The sequence below is a fragment of the Somniosus microcephalus genome, chromosome 7, assembly GCF_052327205.1.
Source record: "Somniosus microcephalus isolate GS21.2 chromosome 7, FLI_Smic_1.0, whole genome shotgun sequence".
Lineage (NCBI taxonomy): Eukaryota > Metazoa > Chordata > Chondrichthyes > Squaliformes > Somniosidae > Somniosus > Somniosus microcephalus.
In genome coordinates, this window is record NC_140993.1 from 2,316,922 (window position 1) to 2,339,628 (window position 22,707).

Genomic DNA, 22,707 nt, shown 5'->3' on the forward strand with positions numbered 1-22,707 from the left:
TACCTTCTGTCCCTTCCTGGCATGTTCTGTTTTTTAATTCCCCCACTGCTACCTAAGTCTATGACCTTCTCCGTTGTCATTTCTATTATTTGCTCTCTAGAAACCTCCCCCCCCCACACTAATTAGTTTAAAGCCCTCTCTACAGCCGTAGTTATATAAGTCGCCAGGACTCTAGTCCCAGCACTGGCCAAGTGGAGTCCGTCCCAATGGAACAGCTACCTCCTGTCCCAGTACTGGTGCCAGTGTCCCAAGCAGCAAAACCCATTTCTCCCACACCAGTCTTTGAGCCACGCATTTAACTCTTTAATTTTATTTATCCTAGCCAAATTCACTCGTGGCTCAGGTAATAACCCAGAGATTATTACCCTTGAGGTTCATTTTTTTAATTTGACCCCTAGCTGCTCATACTCCTTTAACAGAACCGTCTTCCTTGTCCTATCTATGTCGTTTGTACCAACATGGACCACGACAACTGGATCCTCCCCCTCCCACTGCAAGTTTCTTTCCAGCCCAGAAGAGATGTCCTTAACCCTGGCACCGGGCAGGCAACACAGCCTTCGGGACTCCCACTCTTGACTGCAGAGAACCCTATCAATCCCCCTAATGATACTATCCCCTACCACTACAACATTTCTTTTTACTCCCTCCACTTGAATGGCCCCCTGTACCACGGTGCTGTGGCCAGGTTGCTCATCCTCCCTGCAGTCCCCGCTCCCGCCCTCACAGGGAGTAAGAACCTCGATCCTGCTTGACAAGAGCAAGGGCTGCGGCTCCATCAACACTGCCTCCTGGATCCCTGTACCTGCCTCACTCGTAGTCACACTGTCCTGTCCCTGACCACGGATTACATCTACATTAATTAATTTCATAGGTGTTGCTAAGTCTGTGTGTTCTAGTTGTAATTACTAACACAGACTACAAGATTAAAGTTCAACAGGTCTTTACTGGTTGGAGGTCAGGACTATACTAAAATACAATATTACTACACAGTGCTTATATACCGGTGGTCACCACCGGTATTACGTATACAGCAGCCAGAGAAAGTAGTACATCTCTTAAGGTGGAACAGGCTTAAGTTCTCTTAAGGTGGAACAGGTTACATACACCACAATCCTCCCTTTTTAGCTTAACAGTCATATCCCCATTTAACATAACATAATAACATATATAACTTCAGGTATAAACAGTTCAAAGGTTCAGTCTCTCAGGAGGCCTTCTGATTCGGTTTGGATAACGCCTTTCAGTGGTCTCTGATTCCTGTTGCTGAGGTGACTCCTCTAGTTGGTCTCCCATGCATTGGGTGTTATCATCCTCAGGTACATTCCCTGCCGAGGTAGATGCTTCAGGTTCATTAACGTCTTCCACAGTTGTCTCTGTCGCAACCATGGGTTCGACCCTTGCTCTCGATTCTACCAGTTGATCCGCATGACGCCTTATCACATTGTTACCAATATCTACTGTGTACATTAGAGGTCCTTGTCTGGCCCGAATTGTTCCGGACTGCCATTTTTCGTTTCCATAGCCCCTTGCCAACACTGGTTGTCCTACATCAAAACTTCGAGTGGTCTTGTTATTAATATGCCGGAACTGTTTGTTTTCCACTTCCCTCCGCACATTTGGTTTTAACAAGTCCAACCTGGACCGCAACCTCCTGTTATAAAACATCATGGCAGGACTTTGGTTAGTCACTGCATGAGCGGCGTTTCGATATGCCATTAGGAAATTGTCCACCTTGTGCTGTAGTGGAATCTGATCATCATTCATGGCCCTTATTGCCTTTTTGAATGTTTGGACAAATCTCTCGGCCAACCCGTTTGTCGCGGGATGATATGGGGCAGAGGTATAATGTTTCACCCCATTCTTCTTTAAGAATTTTTGGAATTCTTCCGACACGAACTGTGGTCCGTTGTCCAAACAGATCTGTTCTGGCAATCCGTTCCTTGCGAATATTGTTCTTAACACCGCAATTGTCTTTTCTGAAGTAGTGGTATTCATCTTGATCACTTCTGGCCATTTGGAATGTGCGTCCACCGCAATTAGGAACATGGAGTCCATGAATGGACCAGCAAAGTCAATATGTACGTGTTGCCATGGGGCTGAAGGCCATTCCCATGGGTGTAGTGGTGCGATCGGAGGTGCATTTTGCACTTTTTGGCACCCAGCGCAGCTTTTCGTAAACTCCTCTATCTGTTGGTCAATACCCGGCCACCATACATAAGCCCTAGCAAGACTTTTCATCTTAACTCCCCCCAGATGACCTTCATGCAGTTCTTTTAGAACTCTTTCCCTTAACTTGGGAGGAATAATCACTCTTGTCCCGTACATCAAAGTACCATGGCAGACGGACAGCTGGTCTCGCCTTGCCGAGAATGCCGGTAACAGAGGATCACCACGTGTTGGCCATCCTTTCACTGTCACCTCGTAGACTCTAGACATTGTCAGGTCGTTCCTGGTTTCTCTTTCAATACTTGCATTGGTGACTGGTAAACACTCGATGATGGTCGAATGAAATAACTCAACAGGGTCAACTTTCGTCGTTTCTTCTTCTTCAGGTAGTGGCAGGCACGACAGCCCATCAGCATTGCCATGCTGCTTCGTACCTTTGAATTCTATTTGATATTGATGTGCCCCTAGGAAAAGGGACCATCTCTGGAGACGCTGTGCTGTCATCACTGAAACACCCTTCTTAGGGTTAAAAATGGATACCAACGGCTGATGGTCTGTCAGAAGTGTGAATTTTTAGCCCTGCAGGTAATGATTAAACTTCTTCACTCCCCATACAAGGCTGAGAGCCTCCCTATCGATCTGCGCATAGTTGCGCTCAGCGGAGGGCAATGATCTGGATGCAAACGCGACTGGCCTTTCCGTGCCATTTGGCAACTTGTGTGAGAGTACTGCCCCAATACCATATGGATAAGCATCACAAGCCAACCGAATAGGCAGTGTCGGGTTGAAGTGAGCCAACACTTCCCCTGAGGTGATCAATTCTTTGTTTTTGCGAAATGCCTTCTTACAGTTTTCGCTCCATTCCCATGGTACCCCCTTCTGTAAAAGAGCATTTAGCGGGTGCAGTACCGTGGATAGATTTGGTAGAAATTTATGGTAATAGTTAATCAATCCTAGAAACGACCTCAACTGAGAGACATTATCCGGAGTGGGAGCCTTTACAACTGCCTCTATCTTGTCAGGAGACTTATGAAGCCCCTCCCGGTCAATGACATGACCACAGTACGAGATCCGCTTCTGGAAGAACTCACATTTCTGCCGATTAACTCTAAGTCCATACTCTTTCAGTCTGTTGAGCACCAGTTCCAAGTTTGCGAGGTGTTCTTCATCACCATCACCTGTAATCAGAATATCGTCCAGGTAACATTGTGTGCCTGGAATTCCCTGTAATACCTGCTCCATGGCCCTCTGCCAAATTGCTGGAGCCGATGCCACTCCAAAAACCAGCCTATTGTACCGGTACAAACCTCGATGCGTGTTGATCGTGAGGTATTGGCGTGACTCTTCTTCAACCTCCATCTGCAAGTACGCCTGCACCAGGTCTATCTTGGTGAAGTGTTTCCCGCCAGACAATGAAGCAAAAACATCCTCAATCTGCGGAAGCGGATACTGCACCATGTGAAGCACTGGATTAATGGTGATTTTGAAATCTCCACAGATGCGAACCTTCCCTGGTTCTCCTGGCTTGTTGCTCGAAGGACGTTTCATAACGGGAACAATGGGCGTAGCCCACTCACTCCAATCTACCTTACACAGTACACCTGAACGTTCTAGCGCTTCCAGTTCCGCTTCTACAGTAGGTCGTATTGCATAGGGTACCGGTCTGGCTTTAAAAAATTTTGTGTGTGCATGTTCATCAATCTTGATGTTTGCCGTAATTCCTCTCAGTGTTCCCAGTCCCTGCTGGAACACCTCTTTAGCATCATCCAATATTTTGGACAATCGTTTAGGTTTGACATCTGTTTCCCCGGAATCTACCGTTAGTGCCTTCAAGGAGTGCCAGTCCATATTCATTTTCCTAATCCACTCCCATCCAAGTAGTGGTGGACCTCCTTCAGGTAGCACATATAAGTCCATTACTTGGCTTTCTTCGCCCTTGTGGACCACTTTTACCTCTATCTTTCCGATGGGGTACACTCTTTGCCCCGTGTATGTTTTCAATATAATCTCCGTATCCCGTAAGGGAATATGTTGGAATAACCTTTTGTAATCTTTCTTATTCATGACCGTCAATGCCGATCCAGTGTTCAATTCCATCTTTACTTGGACTCCTGCTATCTGAAGGGTGACCCAAATTGTCTGGAGATCTGCATCCTTACCAACGTTGTGTACTCTTAAGCTACCCAGTTCATTACTGCTAGCGTCTGAATCTGACTTCTGTTCGGTCGAACTGTTCTTTGTCACCTTGTGTACCTTTATGTATTTTCCTTGCGGTGACTTTTTGTTGCTGGTCTTCTTTCCTGACCGGCATACTTTAGCTATGTGGCCAAGCCTGCCACACGTTCTGCATTCTTGGTTTTTAAACCAACACTGGTTCTGATCGTGCGTTGTCTTTCCACAACGATAACATTTTACAGTACTCAAACCCAATTTATTTGTACTGAGTTCCGGTGACCGTAGCTGCATTACTGCCGTGCCTCTCGCTGCGGCTTCGTGTGCTGCTGCCATAGTGACCGCTTTCTCAAGCATCAGCTCATTCTCCTCGAGCAGTCGCTTTTGTGTATCTTCTTTTAATAAACCACACGCAAATTTATCTCGTAGCGCCTCTGTCAGTCTCGTTCCAAACTGACAGTACTTTGCTAGCTTACGCAATTCCATTAAATATTCAGCATTGCTTTCATCCTTCAGCTGCCTTCTGCTGTAAAATTTAAATCGTTCCGCTAGCATCAGCGGCGTGGGGTTTAGATGATTTTTCAGGACAGTAACAATCTCCTCAAACGTCTTATCCGCCGGTTCATCTGGTGATAAAAGGTGTTTCAATTGCCCGTATGTCTTCGCACCCATTAAGTTTAATAATGTTAGTGCTTTCTCTTCATCTGGAATTTTATTTGCTTTACAATAATTTTGTATGCGTTCTACATACATGGCCCAATCTTCGATGTCGCTATCAAAGGTATTAATGTTCCCATGTTTAGGCATCGTTGCAATTTAATTAATTTTAATTTTTATCCAAGATGGCAACTTCCCGCTCTTGTCTTCATCCTCCGCCTACAAAATGGCGGTTTTCCCGCGCTTGGCGGTCTTCACCCGTCCCCCGACGCTGTCTCCGCTTCACCGCGGCTCTCGCGCCTTCAGTTGCCCCAGACGCTGCACCTTTTTAGCCCGAATGCGGCCCGGCCCTTATCTCCAGTCGCGATCGATCTCGCCGCCCTTATTCCTCCGTCTTCCCTCCCCGTCTGTACAGCCAACGCGGCCGACTTTCTGGTCGCGTCGCTGCCCGGCTTACCCACCACCGAGGAAGAAAGAAGATAGCTGACAGCCGCTGATGGAGGCTTCGAGTTCAGGATGTCTTCTGCACTCTGGTTTCTCGATGTCTGCCGCGCGCCATGTCTTCCAGCAGGGTGATGAGGATGGAAGCCTCTCTTCGATGTCCGTTCTGTGGACGAAGCCGCTGTGGATATAAACTGCCGCAGGGTAAGAATCGGACTCGTCGCCACTGTTAAGTCTGTGAGTTCTAGTTGTAATTACTAACACAGACTACAAGATTAAAGTTCAACAGGTCTTTACTGGTTGGAGGTCAGGACTATACTAAAATACAATATTACTACACAGTGCTTATATACCGGTGGTCACCACCGGTATTACGTATACAGCAGCCAGAGAAAGTAGTACATCTCTTCAGGTGGAACAGGCTTAAGTTCTCTTAAGGTGGAACAGGTTACATACACCACAGGTGTGACCACCTCCTGAAACATAGAGTCCAGGAACTTCTCCCCCTCCCTGATGGGTCGCAGTGTCTGAAGCTCGGTCTCAAGCTCTTTAACATGGAGCTTGAGTTCCTCTAGCAGCAAACACTTATCGCAAATGTAATCACCATGAGCCTCAATGGGGTCCACCAGCTCCCACATTTTGCAACAGTGACACACCACCTGTTCACCCATATCTATGTAATTAATTAAATTTATTACTATTAGTTATGAAGACCCTCTGCCCCGATATAGATGATACTATTACACCACTATTCAATAAGACTTACCAACTTAAAGGAATAAAAGAGAAGGAAGAAAACCAACCAACCAGCTGATCACCAACCTCCTCCTTGAATAATGTCTGTGGAAACTGTTTGGTTGACTCGTCTCGCTGCTCCGCTTCCGCAGTGCTGTCTAAGCCTGGGAGTGGGGAACAAAACAGAACAAAAAACAGACCCTCACCTCCCACTTGCCTGAACTCGCCCTCTTACCAAACTGTAGCAGCACTCAATGCACAGCACTCTGTGCACAAGCACTAGTCCCGCCCCTTTTATACCCGGATTCTACTTCCGGTTTAAACTCCCCAACAGTTTAATATACACTTAAAAATTAAACACACTTCAAATAATTAACTTTTTAACACACTAAAATTCACAAAATACACTAAAATGACTTTTCTCCCTCTTACCAAACTCTAGCAGCACTCAATGCACAGCACTCCGTGCACAAGCACTAGTCCCGCCCCTTTTATACCCGGATTCTACTTCCGGTTTAAACTCCCCAACAGTTTAATATACACTTAAAAATTAAACACACTTCAAATAATTAACTTTTTAACACATTAAATTCACAAAATACACTTAAATGACTTTTATCCCTCTTACCAAACTCTAGCAGCACTCAATGCACAGCACAGGGAGAAAGGAATGGGAGGATGTGTTGACCGGGTTAATTGAAGTAGGGTGGGTGTGGGGCATAAACAGTGGCATGGACCAGTTGGGCCGAATGGCCTGTTTCTGTGCTGTACATTCTATGTAACACCATGAACTGTCAAAAGAAGGGAATCATCAGCACAACAACCTTAAAGATTAAACAGCAGTACAAGAATTTATAAAACGTTCATCCATTCCATGTTCATGTCACCCCAGCTGTCTCCGGGGCTCTGCGCTACAGAACAATGTGAATTCGCTGGTGTCTCAGTAGGTGCGATGACCGGGTGAATCCTATGCCACACACAGAGCAGGTGAACAGTCTCTTTCCTTCTCTCTCCAGCTGGTGTCTCTTCAGGCCCTTTGAACATATAAATGTCTTACCACAGTCAGAACTTTTAAATGGTTTCTCATCAGTGTGAACTTGCTGGTGTGTCAGCAGGTGGGATGACTGAGTGAATCCCTTCCCACACACGGAGCAGGTGAACGGCCTCTCCCCAGTGTGAACTCGCTGGTGTCCATTCAAAATCCCAGTGCTTTTAAAGCTCTTCCCACAGACAGAACATGTAAACGGTCTCACATCGGTGTGAACTCGCTGGTGTTGTTTCAGATCCCCAGAGGTTTTAAAGCTCTTCCCACAGTCAGAACATTTAAATGGTCTCTCATCAGTGTGAACTCGCTGGTGCATCAACAGGTGGGATGACCGAGTGAATCCCTTCCCACACACGGAGCAAGTGAATGGCCTCTCCCCAGTGTGAACTCGCTGGTGTCCGTTCAGATTCCTGGAGCTTTTAAAGCTCATCCCACAGACAGAATATGTAAATGGTCTCTGATCGGTGTGAACTCGCTGGTGTACCTTCAGTTCCCCAGAGGTTTTAAAGCTCTTCCCACAGGCAGAACAGTTAAATGATCTCTCATCAGTGTGATATCCCTGGTGTCTCAACAGGTGGGATAACTGAGTGAATCCCTTCCCACACACGGAGCAGGTGAACGGACACTCCCCAGTGTGAACTCGCTGGTGTGTCAGTAGGTGGGATGGCCGAGTGAATCCCTTCCCACACACAGAGCAGGTGAATGGCCTCTTTCCTGCTCTCTCCAGCTGGTGTCCCTTCAGCTCCTGGGACATTTGAAAGCTTTTCCCACAGTCAGAATGTTTCACCGGCCTCTCCCCTGTGTGAACTCGCTGGTGTGCCAGCAGATTCGAGGACCGAGGGAATCTCTTCCCACACAGGGAGCAGGTGAACAGAATCTCTCCTGCTCTCTCCAGCTGGTGTCTCTTCAGATCCTGGGACCTTTTAAATCTCTTCCCACAGTCGGAACATTTAATGTGAACAAGCTGGTGTCTCAGGAGGGTGGCAGAATGAGAAAATCACTTCAAAACCACAGAGCAGGTCAACGGTCTCACATCGGTGTGGACAAGCTGGTGTCTCAGCAGCACAGATGATGCAATTAATCCCTTCCCACACACGGAGCAGGTTAAAGGTCTCTCCCTAGTGTGAATTTGTTGGTGTATCATTGGAGCGGATGGCTGAGTGAATCCCTTCCCACACACGGGTCCCGGGTTTCCCCCAGTGTGTGGCCACTGGTCTTGCTTCAGGTACTTGTAGATTTTGAAGCTCTTTCAGAACATTTAAAAGTTCTCTCCCCAGTGTGAACTCACCGTGTGCCAGCAGATTGGAGGGCCGACTGAATCAGGTCCTGAGGAATCATGTAACTCTCAGATCTTGACGTGATGTTTGGTTTGAGCTTCCGGTCTGTAAATGCTCCACTTCTAAAACCCTGTAAAAGGAACGTAGAAAGGGTAAGGGGGGGGAGCAGGAACTTTTTTGGCTTTTTTCCCCTGAAAGAACAAACAGGGCAGAGCCGGTCCCACTAACATCCAGCCGTGCCCACAGTAACCAGCGGGCCAGAAACAGCCCAATCCATCTCACTGACTTGGCCCTGAAGTCAACTCAAGTCCCATCAAAGTCTTATCAAATGACATCCTTTGTGACTGTGACAAAGGTAATCTATCCCTCCTCGTCCTTCCTGACTTGTCTGCAGCCTTTGACATGGTTGACCACTCCATCCTTCTCCCAATGCCTCTCCACCATCGTTCAGCTGGGTGGGACTGCACTCCCCTGGTTCCATTCTTATCTATCTAATCGTAGCCACAGAATCACCTGCAACGGCTTCTCTTCCCGCTCCCGCATCGTTACCTCTGGTGTCCCCCAAGGATCTATCCTTGGGCCCCTCCTATTTCTCATCTAATTGCTGCCCCTTGGCGACATCATCTGAAAACACAGCCTCAGTTTCCACATGTACGCTGACGACACCCAGCTCTACCTCACCACCACTTGTCACGACACCTCCATGATCTCTAATCCGGTTCTGGGTGAGCAGAAATTTTCTCCAATTAAATATTGGGAAGACTGAAGCAATTGTTTTCAGTCCCTGCCACAAACTCCGTTCCCTAGCCACTGACTCCATCCCTCTCCCTAACATCTGTCTGAGGCTGAACCACACTGTTCACAACCTTGGTGTCATATCTGACCCTGAAATGAGCTTCCGAACACATATCCGCAGCATATCAAAGACCGCCCACTTCCACCTCCGTAACATCGCCCATCTCCACCCCTGCCTCAGCTCATCCGCTGCTGAAACCCTCACCCGGGCCTTTGTTACCTCTCGACTCGACTATTCCAACACACTCCTGGCTGGCCTCCCACATTCTACCCTATGTAAACTTGAGGTGATCCAAAACTACCCGTGTCGTAACTCAATGCCAAGTCCCGTTCACCCATCACCCCTGTGCCCGCTGACCTACATTGGCTCTCGGTTAAGCAATGCTTCGATTTCAAAATTCTCATCCTTGTTTTCAAATCCCTCCATGGCCTCGCCCCTCCCTATCTTAGTTATTCCCTTCAGCCTCACAAACACCCGCCCCCCGCGATAGAATCACAGAAATTTACAGCACAGGAGGCCATTCGGCCCATCTTGTCCATGCCGGCCGACTAAGTGCTATCCACACTAATCCCACTTTCCAGCTCTTGGTCCATAGCCTTGTAGGTTACGGCACTTCAAGTGCACATCCAAGTACCTTTTCAAATGTGATGAGAGTTTCTGCCTCTACCACCCTGTCAGGCAGTGAGTTCCAGACCCTCACCAACCACTGGGTGAAAACATTTCTCCTCAAATCCCCTCTAAACCTCTGACCAATTACTTTAAATCTATGCCCCCTGGTTGTGGACCCCTCTGCCAAGGGAAATAGGTCCTTCCTATCTCAGCCCCTCAGCATTTTATACACCTCAATCAGGTCTCCCCTCAGCCTCCTCGGTTTCAAAGAAAACAACCTCCTCCCCCCCGAGACATCTGCGCTCCTCCAATTCTGCCCTCTTGAGCATCCCTGATTATAATCGCTGCACCATCAGTGGCCGTGTCTTCTGTTGCCTCGGCCCTAAGCTCTGGAATTCCCTCTCTGAACCTCTCCGCCTCTCTTTCATAGAAATACAAGTTGTTGTTCTCATTGTTGGAGGTGAGCTCTGAACAGGCCCCGCCCCCTCCCCCTACTGCACATGCACCGCTCCAAGGGGAGCGCGGGCTCTGAACAGGCCCCGTCCCCTCCCTCTACTCCACATGCACCACCAGGCCCCGCTCCAGAGGGTGAGCTGCTACCACGCCTGCGCAGATCACCGGCGGAAAGTGAGTTTTATCAGGGGTTCTTTATATATAGCGGAGAGAAGCGCAGGCGGGGAGATAAACAAAAAGAAAATACAAACCGCACCATCCCAGCACCCTCCCGGCACCGAGCGGAGCAGATTGAGCGGCCGCAGCCCCTTGTCTTCTGCAGGGAGCCGGACTGGGGCACGTCATAAATTCCGCGGCGGTGACTGACGGGAGCTCCAACCAATAGTGAGAGAGCGGGCGGAGCTTGGAGGACTGAGGTGGCGGCGGGTCCTCCAACCAATCGGGGTGTCCGAGGGGCGGGACTTCCGCTGCCTGCTTCTCCTGCTGCTGAGACAAGTGGAATGCAGCAGAGGGCGCTCTTCTGAGTTTGGGGGCTCAGGCCTGTTAGTGGAGCAGTGCAGAGGGAACTTTACTCTGCACTGGGCTTTACTCCCTCAGCACTGCACTGGAGGGGCAGCACAGAGTTTTAGACTCGAGTCTCTGGAGTGGGACTTCAACCCACAACCTTCTGACTCAGAGGCGAGAGTGCTGCTGCCTGAGCCATGGCTGACACTCTGTATCTAACCTGTGCTGTACCTGCCCTGGGAGTGTTTGATGGGACAGTGTAGAGGGAGCTTTACTCTGTACCTAACCCGTGCTGTACCTGCCCTGGGAGTGTTTGATGGGACAGTGTAGAGGGAGCTTTACTCTGTATCTAACCCGTGCTGTACCTGCCCTGAGAGTGTTTGATGGGACAGTGTAGAGGGAGCTTTACTCTGTATCAAACCCATGCTGTACCTGCCCTGGGAGTGTTTCATGGGACAGTGTAGAGGGAGCTTTACTCTGTATCTAACCCGTGCTGTGCCTGCCCTGAGAGTGTGGAGAGGGGTGGGTGTCCCTTTAAATATGGAGGGGGTGAGTGTGCCTTTAAAGGTGGAGGGGGTGGGTGTCCCTTTAAATGCAGAGGGGGTGGGTGTCCCTTAAAATGCGGAGGGGGTGGGTGTCCCTTTAAATGTGGAAGGGGTGGGTGTCCCTTTAAATATGGAGGGGGTGGGTGTGCCTTTAAATGTGGAGGGGGTGGGTGTCCCTTTAAATGCGGAGGGGGTGGGTGTCCCTTAAAGTGCGGAGGGGGTGGGTGTCCCTTTAAATGTGGAGGGGGTGGGTGTCCCTTTAAATGTGGAGGGGGTGGGTGTCCCTTTAAATGTGGAGGGGGTGGGTGTCCCTTTAAATGTGGAGGGGGTGGGTGTCCCTTTAAATGTGGAGGGGGTGAGTTTCCCTTTAAATGTGGAGGGGGTGGGTGTCCATTTAAATGTGGAGGGGGTGGGTGTCCCTTTAAATGTGGAGAGGCGGGTCCGCGCATGCTCATTCGGCCTCACCACAAAACGAGGCTGCCAGTGCGCCTGCGCGGGGCCTCTGGGGAGCAGACAGAAGGCCGGGCCCGGGGAAGAGGCGGAATCAGCGGCCGGGGTAAAGTAAAATGTTGGGGAATTGATTTAAATTGAGGTGAGGGGGGAGCGGAGAGTGAGATTATAAAGTAAAATAGGAGAAAAAACAAACCTGAGAGTTGGGCGGGCGGGCGGAACCTCCGCGGACGCCGGCTGGAGCAGATTGAGCCGCGCGGGGTTGCGGAGTGAGCCGGAGCAATGTGATTCTGACTGACGGGAGCGCTGACCAATAGGAAAAGGGCTGAGCTGGGAGGACTGAACTGGGTGGCCTGGTCCTCCAACCAATGGCGGTGCAGCAAGGGGGCGGGGCCTCTTCTCCAGCTCAGGTGCGCAGGGGCCGATTGTGACGCGCTGTCTCCAGGTGAGAGCAGCTCAGTCAGCACAGAGCTGTGGCTGGAATCTGGGAGAGGGGTCGCAGGCAGCACAGAGCTGGGGCTGGAATCTGGGAGAGGGCCCACAGTCAGCACAGAGCTGGGGCTGGAATCTGGGAGATGGGCCACAGGCAGCACAGAGCTGGGGCGGGAATCTGGGAGAGGGGCCACAGGCAGCACAGAGCTGGGGCTGGAATCTTAGAGAGGGGCCGCAGTCAGCAGAGAGCTGGGGCTGGAATCTGGGAGAGGGGCCGCAGGCAGCGGGCCTGGCAAAGGGTCACAAGCTTCAAAATACAAGCTTCTTTCAAATGCACAATTGTTTCCTACGCACAGCCTTGTTCACTCTGCAAAAAAAACTGTTTCACAATTCATCATAACTCCCCTACTTTAGGAGAGGGGTAGAGTGCAAAAGCAAGGAAGTTATGATGAAACTGTGTAAAAGACTGGAGTCAGCTGTGGCTCAGTGGATAGCAGAGTCAGAAGGTTGTGGGTTCAAATCCTGCTGCAGGGACTTGAGCGCATAAAGCGAGGCTGACACTCCAGTGCGGTGCTGAGGGAGCGCCGCACTGTCAGATGGGGAGTACTGAGGGAGCTCTGCACTGTCGGAGGGGCAGTACTGCGGAAGCACCACACTGTTGGAGGGACAGTACTGAGGGAGCGCCGCACTGTCGGAGGGGCAGTACTGAGGGAGCGCCGCACTGTCGGAGGGGCAGTACTGAGGGAGCGCCGCACTGTGGGAGGGGCAGTACTGAGGGAGCGCCGCACTGGCGGAGGGGCAGTACTGAGGGAGCGCAGCACTGTCGGAGGGCTGTCTTTTGGATGAGACGTTCAGGTGGACATAAACAATCCCACTATTTCGAAGAAGGGCAGGAGAGTTATCCCTGCTGTCCTGGCCATTATTTATCATGCAAATTGGTTGCAGTATTTCCACATTACAACAGCGACTACACTTCAAAAAGTACTTCATTGGTTGTAAATCCATTGGTCGTGAAAGGCGCTGTATAAAGGCCAGTCTTTCTTTATTTTCTCTCCTGTATTTACATTAATTACTTATATAAACCTCTTTCACTGTCTCTTGCAAGGGGAGGAATTGCTGATGGGCAGCTTAACGCAAACTTCACACGAAGATCTGACAGAGTCACTCGATTCATCAGGAGCTGAGTATCATCGACATATGGAAGCAGAAAGCAGCAATCAGAGTGCAGACAAACTGCACACGTGTCTTGTGTGTGGACGTGGATTCAATCGAAGGTGCAGCCTGGGAAGGCACAAGTGTAACCAAAGCGAGGAGAGTCCGTGCAAATGTCAGGAATGCAGGAAGGGATTCAGTTGCCGCTCCGAGCTGGAGACTTATCAACGCAGTCACTCCGTGAAATGGCCGTTCACCTGCTCCGTGTGTGGGAAGGGATTCACTCATTCAGGCTCCCTGAGGGCACACCAGCGAGATCACACCGGGGAGAGGCCGTTCACCTGCTCCGTGTGTGGGAAGGGATTCACTCAACAATCCGCCCTGCTGAGACACCAGCGAGTTCACACCGGGGAGAAGCGTTCGCCTGCTCTCACTGTGAGAAGAGGTTTAACCAGTCTTGCCACCTGTTGATACACGAGTGTGTTCACACCAATAAGAGACCTTTTCAGTGCTCCGACTGCAAGAAGGGCTTCAGAAGATCCAGCGAACTGATACAGCACCAGCGAGTTCACACCGGGGCGAGGCCATTCACCTGCTCCGTGTGTGGGAAGGGATTCACACTCTCCTCCACCCTGCTGAGGCACCAGCTGGTTCACACTGACGAGACGCCGTTCTCCTGCTCCAGGTGCGGGAAAGGATTCACTTGTCCCTCCTCTCTTCGGCTGCACCAGCGAGTTCACACTGCCGAGTGGCCGTTCACCTGCTCCGAGTGCGGGAAAGGATTCACTCATCTCACCTCTCTGTGGGAACACCAGCGAGTTCACACTGACGAGAGGCCATTCACCTGCTCCGAGTGCGGGAAAGGATTCACTCGTCCCTCCACTATGCAGGAACACCAGCGAGTTCACACTGATGAGAGGCCGTTCACCTGCTCCGAGTGCGGGAAAGGTTTCACTCGTCCCTCCGCTCTGCTGATACACCAACGAGTTCACACTGACGAGAAGTCATTCACCTGCTCCAAGTGCGGGAAAGGATTCACTCGTCCCTCCACTCTGCGGGAACACCAGCGAGTTCACACTGACAAGAGGCCGTTCTCCTGCTCTGAGTGCGGGAAAGGATTCACTCGTCCCTCCTATCTGCAGCTGCACCAGCGAGTTCACACTGACAAGAGGCCGTTCACCTGCTCCGAGTGCGGGAAAGGATTCACACGTTCCGACTCTCTGCCGGAACACCAGCTGGTTCACACTGATGAGAGGCCATTTAAATGTTCCGACTGTGACAAGAATTTCAAATGCTCAAAGGGCCTGGAGAAGCATTGACACATCCACACCGGGGAGAGGCCATTCAGCTGCTCTCACTGCGGGATGAGGTTTACGCGCTCATCCAATCTTCGGAAACACCAGTTCGCCCACACCGGGAAGAGGCCGTTCCCCTGCTCAGTGTGTGAAAAGCGATTCACCAGTTCAACTCACCTGCTGAAACACTAGCGGGTTCACACCTGAGCGCACTGGTCCCATTCTGCTGTTAATCACATGAAGGACTGTTCTGTGTTAATAATGGCAATTAGGGGGTTGGGGGGCGTGGGGGCAGTTTGAAGATGCTGATAATAACCCCAGTAACTAGGCTGGAGTTTAAGAGGGGTCAGCCTCGGTTCAGTGGGCGACACTCTCACCTCCAGAGTCAGAAGGTCATGGGTTTGAGTCGCACTCTGGAGACTTGAGCACGTAATCTAGGCTGACACTCCAGGGCAGTACTGAGGGTGAGCTGCCCTGTCAGAGGTGCCATCTTTCGGATTTGACGTTAAACCGCTGCCCCGTCTGCCCTCTCAGGTGGGTGTAAATGATCCCGTGGCCGCTATTTTGAAAAACGGAAGGGAGAAAGGATCTCGACTTGGAAGATCAGGAAGTAGATGTGAAACTGTAATGTCGCTTGAAATGATTGTAAGACTGAAATTAACTGTGACTGTAATAATTGTGTTTTGTAGGTAACAGAGCGTGGGAAAAACCAGTACGAATCCAGTATGAGGTGATTTTGGTGGTGCCTCCTGTGTCACTACCACCACAACTATCATGCTTTACGGGTCTAACAGGACCTGTCCCATCAACCAACACGTTTTTAAGTAGGAGCTGCACAGTTATGTGGCACAGTTCAGACCCGACATTCCCCTATTGTTTGAGGGTTTCAGTGAGCTCATGATATGACTGAACTCCTCCCTAAAGCATTTTTTATGTTTTGGAGCAAGACAACTGGAGAATAGATATTGAAATTGAAAGCATAAGGGACAACACACACTGGTGGGATATTGGGCTTAATACATCAGCATGCCCTTAGGCTCGTATTATTTCACACGCTCTGGTTGTTCTCCAACTTGTAATGATTTTGTATTTGAGATATGTAACCCATGTAGTAAAACTTTGAACTATGTAAGATCAGAAGTTTGTTTAAGATCTACCCAGTTAAACACAAATGTCACAAGGTAAGGAGTCAAAAATTGTTCGGACTAATAAGACAACATAGGGACAAACATGGAAATTCCTCATTGGATTAGGATAATTTCCCATGTACTGGTCATATCCCAACTTGTAGTAATGATGTGCTTACTATTCTACACCTGCTACCTGAAACACTTAAAGTCCAATGCCCAATCACATTTAAATATGATCACAGCCCAGAACATGCTAGAGTTACATAAACGGAAGAAAAATAATCCACATGTAAGGTTTTAGTTTGGAGGGGTCAGCAAATGCCTCGCCCTCAAGGTAGGGATATGTAGGATAGGGTGTACCTGTAGGATTTAGTAAACATTATTAAGATTCTATAGCCATTTTTATATAACTATAATATGTGAAATTGTATGTTAAGATCCTAAAAGCCTGTATAAAATGGAGAATGGCTGAGAGCAAAGCAGGATGGGATTATGCCAACCTGACTAAAAACCTCTGTTTAAAATTACTGAAGTAACGGAATGTTGTGCTAAGTTTATGGAGATGAGGAATTCAGCAATATTATGCTTAAAGAGATAAAAACTAGAGAGATAGATAAGAGTTGGCGACATCCTTCATTGGTCCAGCTATAGGATGGACAGACTGTTTTGTCAACATTCTAGGAAGTGGTCTGTGAAAAGTGAACATCTGAGATAAGGGTACTTTGTTATGCAGAGAGAAAAAGTCAGAAGGATCAAACAAGGTCATAAGATGGGTAACGAGGGAGCAAGACTTTTTACCAGGTGTTAGAGGATTAATTACTGCCACGTAGGCAAAACGAGAGGGAAAAGGGTATAAAGATACAGGATTTGAACATTGAAAGCGCGCACCGTGTAACCAGAGATTGATAGGAGCTTCGGTCAACAGAACACAGCATGATCCCAAGGAAGCGCGCATGGGTCAATGGAGCACAGCAAGATACATCAGGAGACTTGCGGCGCTCACTCGGAAGGAACGCCGGGGTTTGAACGAACAGACTGCGACTATCTTCTTGTTAAGTACTACTTCTTTGTACCGGATGTTTAATGTTTAATAAATCTGTTTTACTGATGCACAATATACCTGTACCCAGAGTGGTTTGTGTAGTCACGGACACATTATTGCAAGAGCTTTTCAAAGCTACATCAGTCATCGGGAAAATGCTGGAATCCATTGTTAAGGAAGTGGTATCAAGTCACTTAGAAAATCATAACATGATTAGGCAGAGTCAACATGGTTTTATGAAAAGGAAATCGTGTTTGACAAATTTATTCGAGTTTTTTGAGGATGTAACTAGCATTTTAGATAGAGGGGAAACAGTGGATGTAGTATATTTGGATTTCAAAAAGGCATTCGATAAGGTGCCACATAAAAGGTTATTACACAAGATTAGGGCTCATGGGGTTGGGGGTAATATAGTAGCATGGATAGAGGATTGGTTAACGGACTGAAAACAGAGAGCAGGGATAAACAGATCTTTTTCAGGTTGGCAGGCTATATCTAGTGGGGTGCCACGTGGATCAGTGTTGGGGCCTCAGCTATTTACAATCTATACTAATGACCTGGATGAAGGGACCGAGTGTAATGTATCCAAGTTTGCTGATGATACAAAGCTAGGTGGGACAGTAAGCTGTGAGGAGCCTTTGGACCTTCTGACAATCACCTTAAATCTGTGTCCTCTGGTTCTCGAGCCTTTTGCCAATGGGAACAGTTTCCCTCATTCTACTCTGTCCAGACCCCCTCACGATTTTGAACACCTCCATCAAATCTCCTCTCAACCTTCTCTGCTCTAAGGAGAACAACCCCAGCTTCTCCAGTCTCTCCACATAACTGAAGTCCCTCATCCCTGGTACCATTCTGGTAAATCTTTTCTGCAGCCTCTCTAAGGCCTTCACATCCTTCCTAAAGTGCGGTGCCCAGAATTGGACACAATAAGGAAGAAAGATAGACTTGCATTTATAAGAACATAAGAAATAGGAGCAGGAGTCGGCCACTGGGCCCTTCGAGCCTGCTCCGCCATTCAATGAGATCATGGCTGATCTTCTGCCTCAACTCCATTCACCGGCCCTATCGCCATATCCCTTGATGCCCTTACTAGTCAGAAATCTATCGATCTCAGTTTTGAATATACCCAATGACTGAGCCTCCACAGCCCTCTGGGGTAGAGAATTCCAAAGATTCACCAGCCTCTGTGTGGAGAAATGTCTTCTCATCTCAGTCCTGAATGGCCTACCCTTTATCCTGAGGCTGTGGCCCCTGGTTCTAGACTCCCCAGCCAAGGGAAACATTCTCCCAGCATCCACCCTATCAAGCCGTGTAATAATTTTGTATGCTTCAATGAGATCCACTCTCATTCTTCTGAAATCAAGAAAATACAGGTCTAGTTTACTCAATCTATTCTCATACGACAGTCCCGCCATCCCAGGAATCAATCTCGTGAACCTTCGTTGCACTCCCTCTATGGCAAGTATATCCTTCCTTAGGTAAGGAGACCAAAATTGTACCCAGTACTCCAGGTATGGTCTCACCAAGGCCCTATCTAATTGGAGGCAGTGTTGGTGCTACCTCTCCAGTGATTTGAGGTGCACTGGAGAGGTACCAGCAGCGCAGCCCCCGCAAGATCCTGCAAATTCATTGGCAGGATAGGCGCACCAACGGCAGTGTTCTCACTCAGGCCAACATCCCCAGCATCAAAGCTTTGACCACGCTCGATCAGCTCCGATGGACGGGTCACATTGTCCGCATGCCGGTACGAGACTCCCAAAACAAGCGCTCTACTCGGAGCTCCGGCACGACAAGTGATCCCCAGGTGAGCAGAGGAAACGCTAAAAGGACACCCTCAAAGCCTTCTTGAAAAAGTGCAACATCCCCACCGATAGCTGGGAATCCCTGGCCCAAGATCTCACAAAGTGGAGGAGAAGCTTCCGGGAAGGCGCCGAACACCTCGAGTCCCTTCGCCGGGAGCAAGTGGAAGCCAAGCGCAAACAGCGGAAGGAGCGCACGTCAACCCAAGCACCCACCCACCCGCCCCTTCAACCACCATCTGCCCCACCTGTGACAGAGACTGTAGGTCCCGCATTGGACTTATCAGTCACCTGAGAACTCATTGTTAATGTGTAAGCAAGTCATCCTTGGTTCCGAGGGACTGCCTAAGAAGAAGATATAATTGGAGTAAGAGTTCTTTACCCCTGTACTCAAACCCTCTTGTAATGAAGGCCAGCATACCATTTGCCTTCTTAACCACCTTTCATGACCACCGGACGTCCCAAAGTGCTTTACAGCCAATGAAGTACTTTTGAAGTGTAGTCACTGTTGTAATGTGGGAAACGCGGCAGCCAATTTGCGCACAGCAAGCTCCCACAAACAGCAACGTGATAATGACCAGATAATCTGTTTTATCGTCATGTTGATTGAGGGGTAAATATTGGGCTCAAAACACCGGGGATAACTTATTCGAAATAGTACCAGAGGACCTTTTACATCCACCTGAGGGGGCAGATGGGGGCCTCAGTTTAACGTCTCATCTGTCGGACGGCTCCTCCGACACTGCAGCGCTACTTCATTGGTGCCCCTCCGACAGTGCGGCGCTCCCGCAGTACTGCCCCTCCGATGGAGCAGCGCTCCTTGAGCACTGCCCCTCCAACCGTGCAGTGCTCCCTCGGTACTGCCCCTCTGACAGTGCTGCGCTCCCTAAGTACTGCCCCTCCGACAGTGCGGCGCTCCCTCAGTACCACCCTGCCGACAGTGCGGCGCTCCCTCGGTACTGCCCCTCCGACAATGCGGCGCTCCCTCAGTACTGCTCCTCCGCCAGTGCAGCATTCCCTCAGTACCGCCCTGCCGACAGTGCGGTGCTCCCTGAGTACTGCCCCTCCACCAGTGCAGCACTCCCTCAGTACTGCCCCTCCGACAGTGCAGCGCTCCCTCAGTACTGCCCCTCCGACAGTGCGGCGCTCCCTCAGTACTGCCCCTCCAACAGTGCAGTGCTCCCTCAGCTCTGCCCCTCCGACAGTGCGACGCTCCCTCAGTACTGCCCCTCCGACAGTGCAGTGCTCCCTCAGTACTGCCCCTCCGACAGTGCAGTGCTCCCTCAGTACTGCCCCTCCGACAGTGTGGCACTCCCTCAGTACTGCCCCTCCGACAGTGCGCCGCTCCCTCAGTACTGCCCCTCTGACAGTGCAGCGCTCCCTCAGTACTGCCCCTCCGACAGTGTGGCACTCCCTCAGTACTGCCCCTCCGACAGTGCAGCGCTCCCTCAGTTCGGCCCCTCCGACAGTGCGACGCTCCCTCAGTACTGCCCCTCCGACAGTGCAGCGCTCCCTCAGTACTGCCCCTCCGACAGTGCAGTGCTCCCTCAGTACTGCCCCTCCGACAGTGCAATGCTCCCTCAGTACTGCCCCTCCGACAGTGCAGCACTCCCTCAGTACTGCCCCTCCGACAGTGCAGTGCTCCCTCAGTACTGCCCCTCCGACAGCCTGGCGCTCCCTCAGTACTGCCCCTCCGACAGTGCGGCGCTCCCTCAGTACCACCCCGCCGACAGTGTGGCACTCCCTCAGCACTGCCCCTCCGACAGTGCGGCGCTCCCTCAGCACCACACTGGAGTGTCAACCTCGCTTTATATGCTCAAGTCCCTGGAGCGGGATTTGAACCCACAACCTTCTGACTCTGCTATCCACTGAGCCACAGCTGACTCCAGTCTTTTACACAGTTTCATCATAACTTCCTTGCTTTTTGCACTCTACGCCTCCCCTAAAGCAGGGGAGTTATGATGAATTGTTAAACAGTTTTTTTTGCAGAGTGACCCAGGCTGCGTGTTGGAAACAATTTTGCATTTCAAAGAAGCTTGCATTGTGAAGCTTCTGCCCCTTTGGCCGGCCCGCTGCCTGCGGCCCCTCTCCCAGATTCCAGCCCCAGCTCTGTGCTGACTGCGACCCCTCTCCCAGATTCCAGCCCCAGCTCTGTTCTGACTGCGGCCCCTCTCCCAGATTCCAGCCCCAGCTCTGTGCAGACTGCGGCCCCTCTCCCAGATTCCAGCCCCAGCTCTGTGCTGACTGCAGCCCCTCTCCCAGATTCCAGCCCCAGCTCTGTGCTGCCTGCGGCCCCTCTTCCAGATTCCAGTCCCAGCTCTGTGCTGACTGAGCTGCTCTCATCTGGGGACAGCGAGTCACAATCGACCCCAGCGCACCTGAGCTGGAGGAGGCCCCACCCCTTTGCCGCGCCGCCAATGGTTGGAGGACCCGCCGTCCAGTTCAGTCCTCCCACCGCAGCCCTCGTCCTATTGGTCAGAGCTCCCATCAGTCACAGGCCGGGTCGGGCCTCCATCCACCTGATTGGGCCTCTTCCTGTGATGACGTCACAACCGGGCCCCAGCCTCAGTGCCGGGGAGGAAGGCCCCGCCCCCTTGCCGCGCCGTCTTTGGTTGGAGGACCAGGCCGCCCAGTTCAGTCCTCCCAGCTCAGCCCTCTTCCTATTGGTCAGCGCTCCCGTCAGTCAGCATCACATTGCTCCGGCTCACTCCTCCCCCCCCCGCTCCGTTCGGCGTCCGCGGAGGTCCCGCCCGCCCGCCTGACTCTCAGGTTTGGTTTTTCTCATATTTTACTTTATAATCTCGCTCTCCGCTCCCCCCTCACCTCGAGTTAAATCGATTCCCCAAACACTTTACTTCACCCCAGCCGCTGATTCCGCCTCTTCCCCGGGCCCGGCCTTCCACCTGCTCCCCGGAGGCCCCACGCAAGCGCACTGGCAGCCTGGTGTTGTGGTGAGGGGGCCGAATGAGCATGCGCGGCCCCGGCTCTCCACATTTAAAGGGTCACCCACCCCCTCCACATTTAAAGGGACACCCACCCCCCTCCACATTTAAAGGGACACCCACCCCCTCCACATTTAAAGGGACACCTGTTATGTTCATAAATAATAGACGTTTTCATTATGAACAGCTAGCTTGGAGCTAGTCATTTATTCAGCCATGTGGACTCGTGTACAGGCATCCATCTTGACTACTGCCTTGTGGGTAGCCTAGTGCATCGTGCGTAGCCCACTCTTATATACATACAGCTCCACCTAGTGTACCATTCTAGAATGACATGTTACTGATTATTACATCCCCCTTCCTTAGAGGTTAAACAAAATCAATATCAATCATACATAATGACATAAACATCTTCACAACAGTCAATACATTTTCAATGTAGTTTTCTTTGTACTCAAAGATTAAGTCTATCAGGCTTTTTTACTTCACGTGTGGATCTTCTCAGCACAGGTAAGTCTGATGTGTTTTCATGAGAGCCTGTATGTGTTTTTGTGTTAGATTGTTCTGGTGGTGAGTCATAAGATTCAGTTGCGGCATTGTCATCGATTTGCTCTTGGATAGTTTCTGACATGTCTCACATTTGCCTATCATGTTCTCAATGTCCTTATTTATGCCAGGCCAATAAACAGTGTCTCTTGCTCTCCTTTTGCATTTTTCAATTCCGAGGTGTCCCTCATGAATCCTTTTGAGCATGTCTTGACGTAAAGCCTGTGGAATGACTATTCTGTTTTGTTTTAGTAATAGTCCACTTGCGACACTCAACTCTGACCTAATGTGATAGTACTTTGGACAGGAACCTTTTGGCCAACCATGATGAAAGTTCTCTATTACTGTTTGTAATACTGTATCTTTTACTGTTTCTTCTGCTATTTGCTTTGATTTTGTGTCTGACACGGGCAGCGCAGCAGTGACCATACTCACGTGAACATCCACGTCTTCCGCAGTAGAGCTCACATGACTCATTGTGGGTGCTTGGGATAGTGCATCTGCTAACACTATGTATTT

At 50.1% G+C, this 22,707-nt stretch overlaps 2 protein-coding genes across 2 annotated transcripts in view; one reads left to right on the forward strand and one right to left on the reverse strand.

Moving 5' to 3' along the window:
* The window catches only part of LOC147114457 (uncharacterized), a 296,186-nt gene that overhangs the window by 101,142 nt on the left and 172,337 nt on the right, over positions 1-22,707 (forward strand). Inside the window, exon 3 of the mRNA XM_085993921.1 lies at positions 14,299-14,746. Within this exon, the coding sequence (XP_085850047.1) occupies positions 14,299-14,746 (448 nt within the window). The remainder of the gene's footprint in view (positions 1-14,298; positions 14,747-22,707) is intronic.
* Positions 5,718-21,640, reverse strand: LOC147114458 (uncharacterized). Its single transcript, XM_085992153.1, has 2 exons — positions 21,524-21,640; positions 5,718-8,623 (listed from the first exon to the last, which is right to left on the reverse strand). The coding sequence occupies exon 2, from the start codon at positions 7,968-7,970 to the stop codon at positions 7,083-7,085; it is 888 nt and encodes a 295-aa protein (XP_085848279.1). The 5' UTR covers positions 7,971-8,623; positions 21,524-21,640; the 3' UTR covers positions 5,718-7,082.

Coding starts and splice junctions, on each gene's coding strand:
- LOC147114458 (XM_085992153.1), bottom strand. CDS start 7,970: ATGTCCCAGGAGCTGAAGGGACACCAGCTGGAGAGAGCAGGAAAGAGG.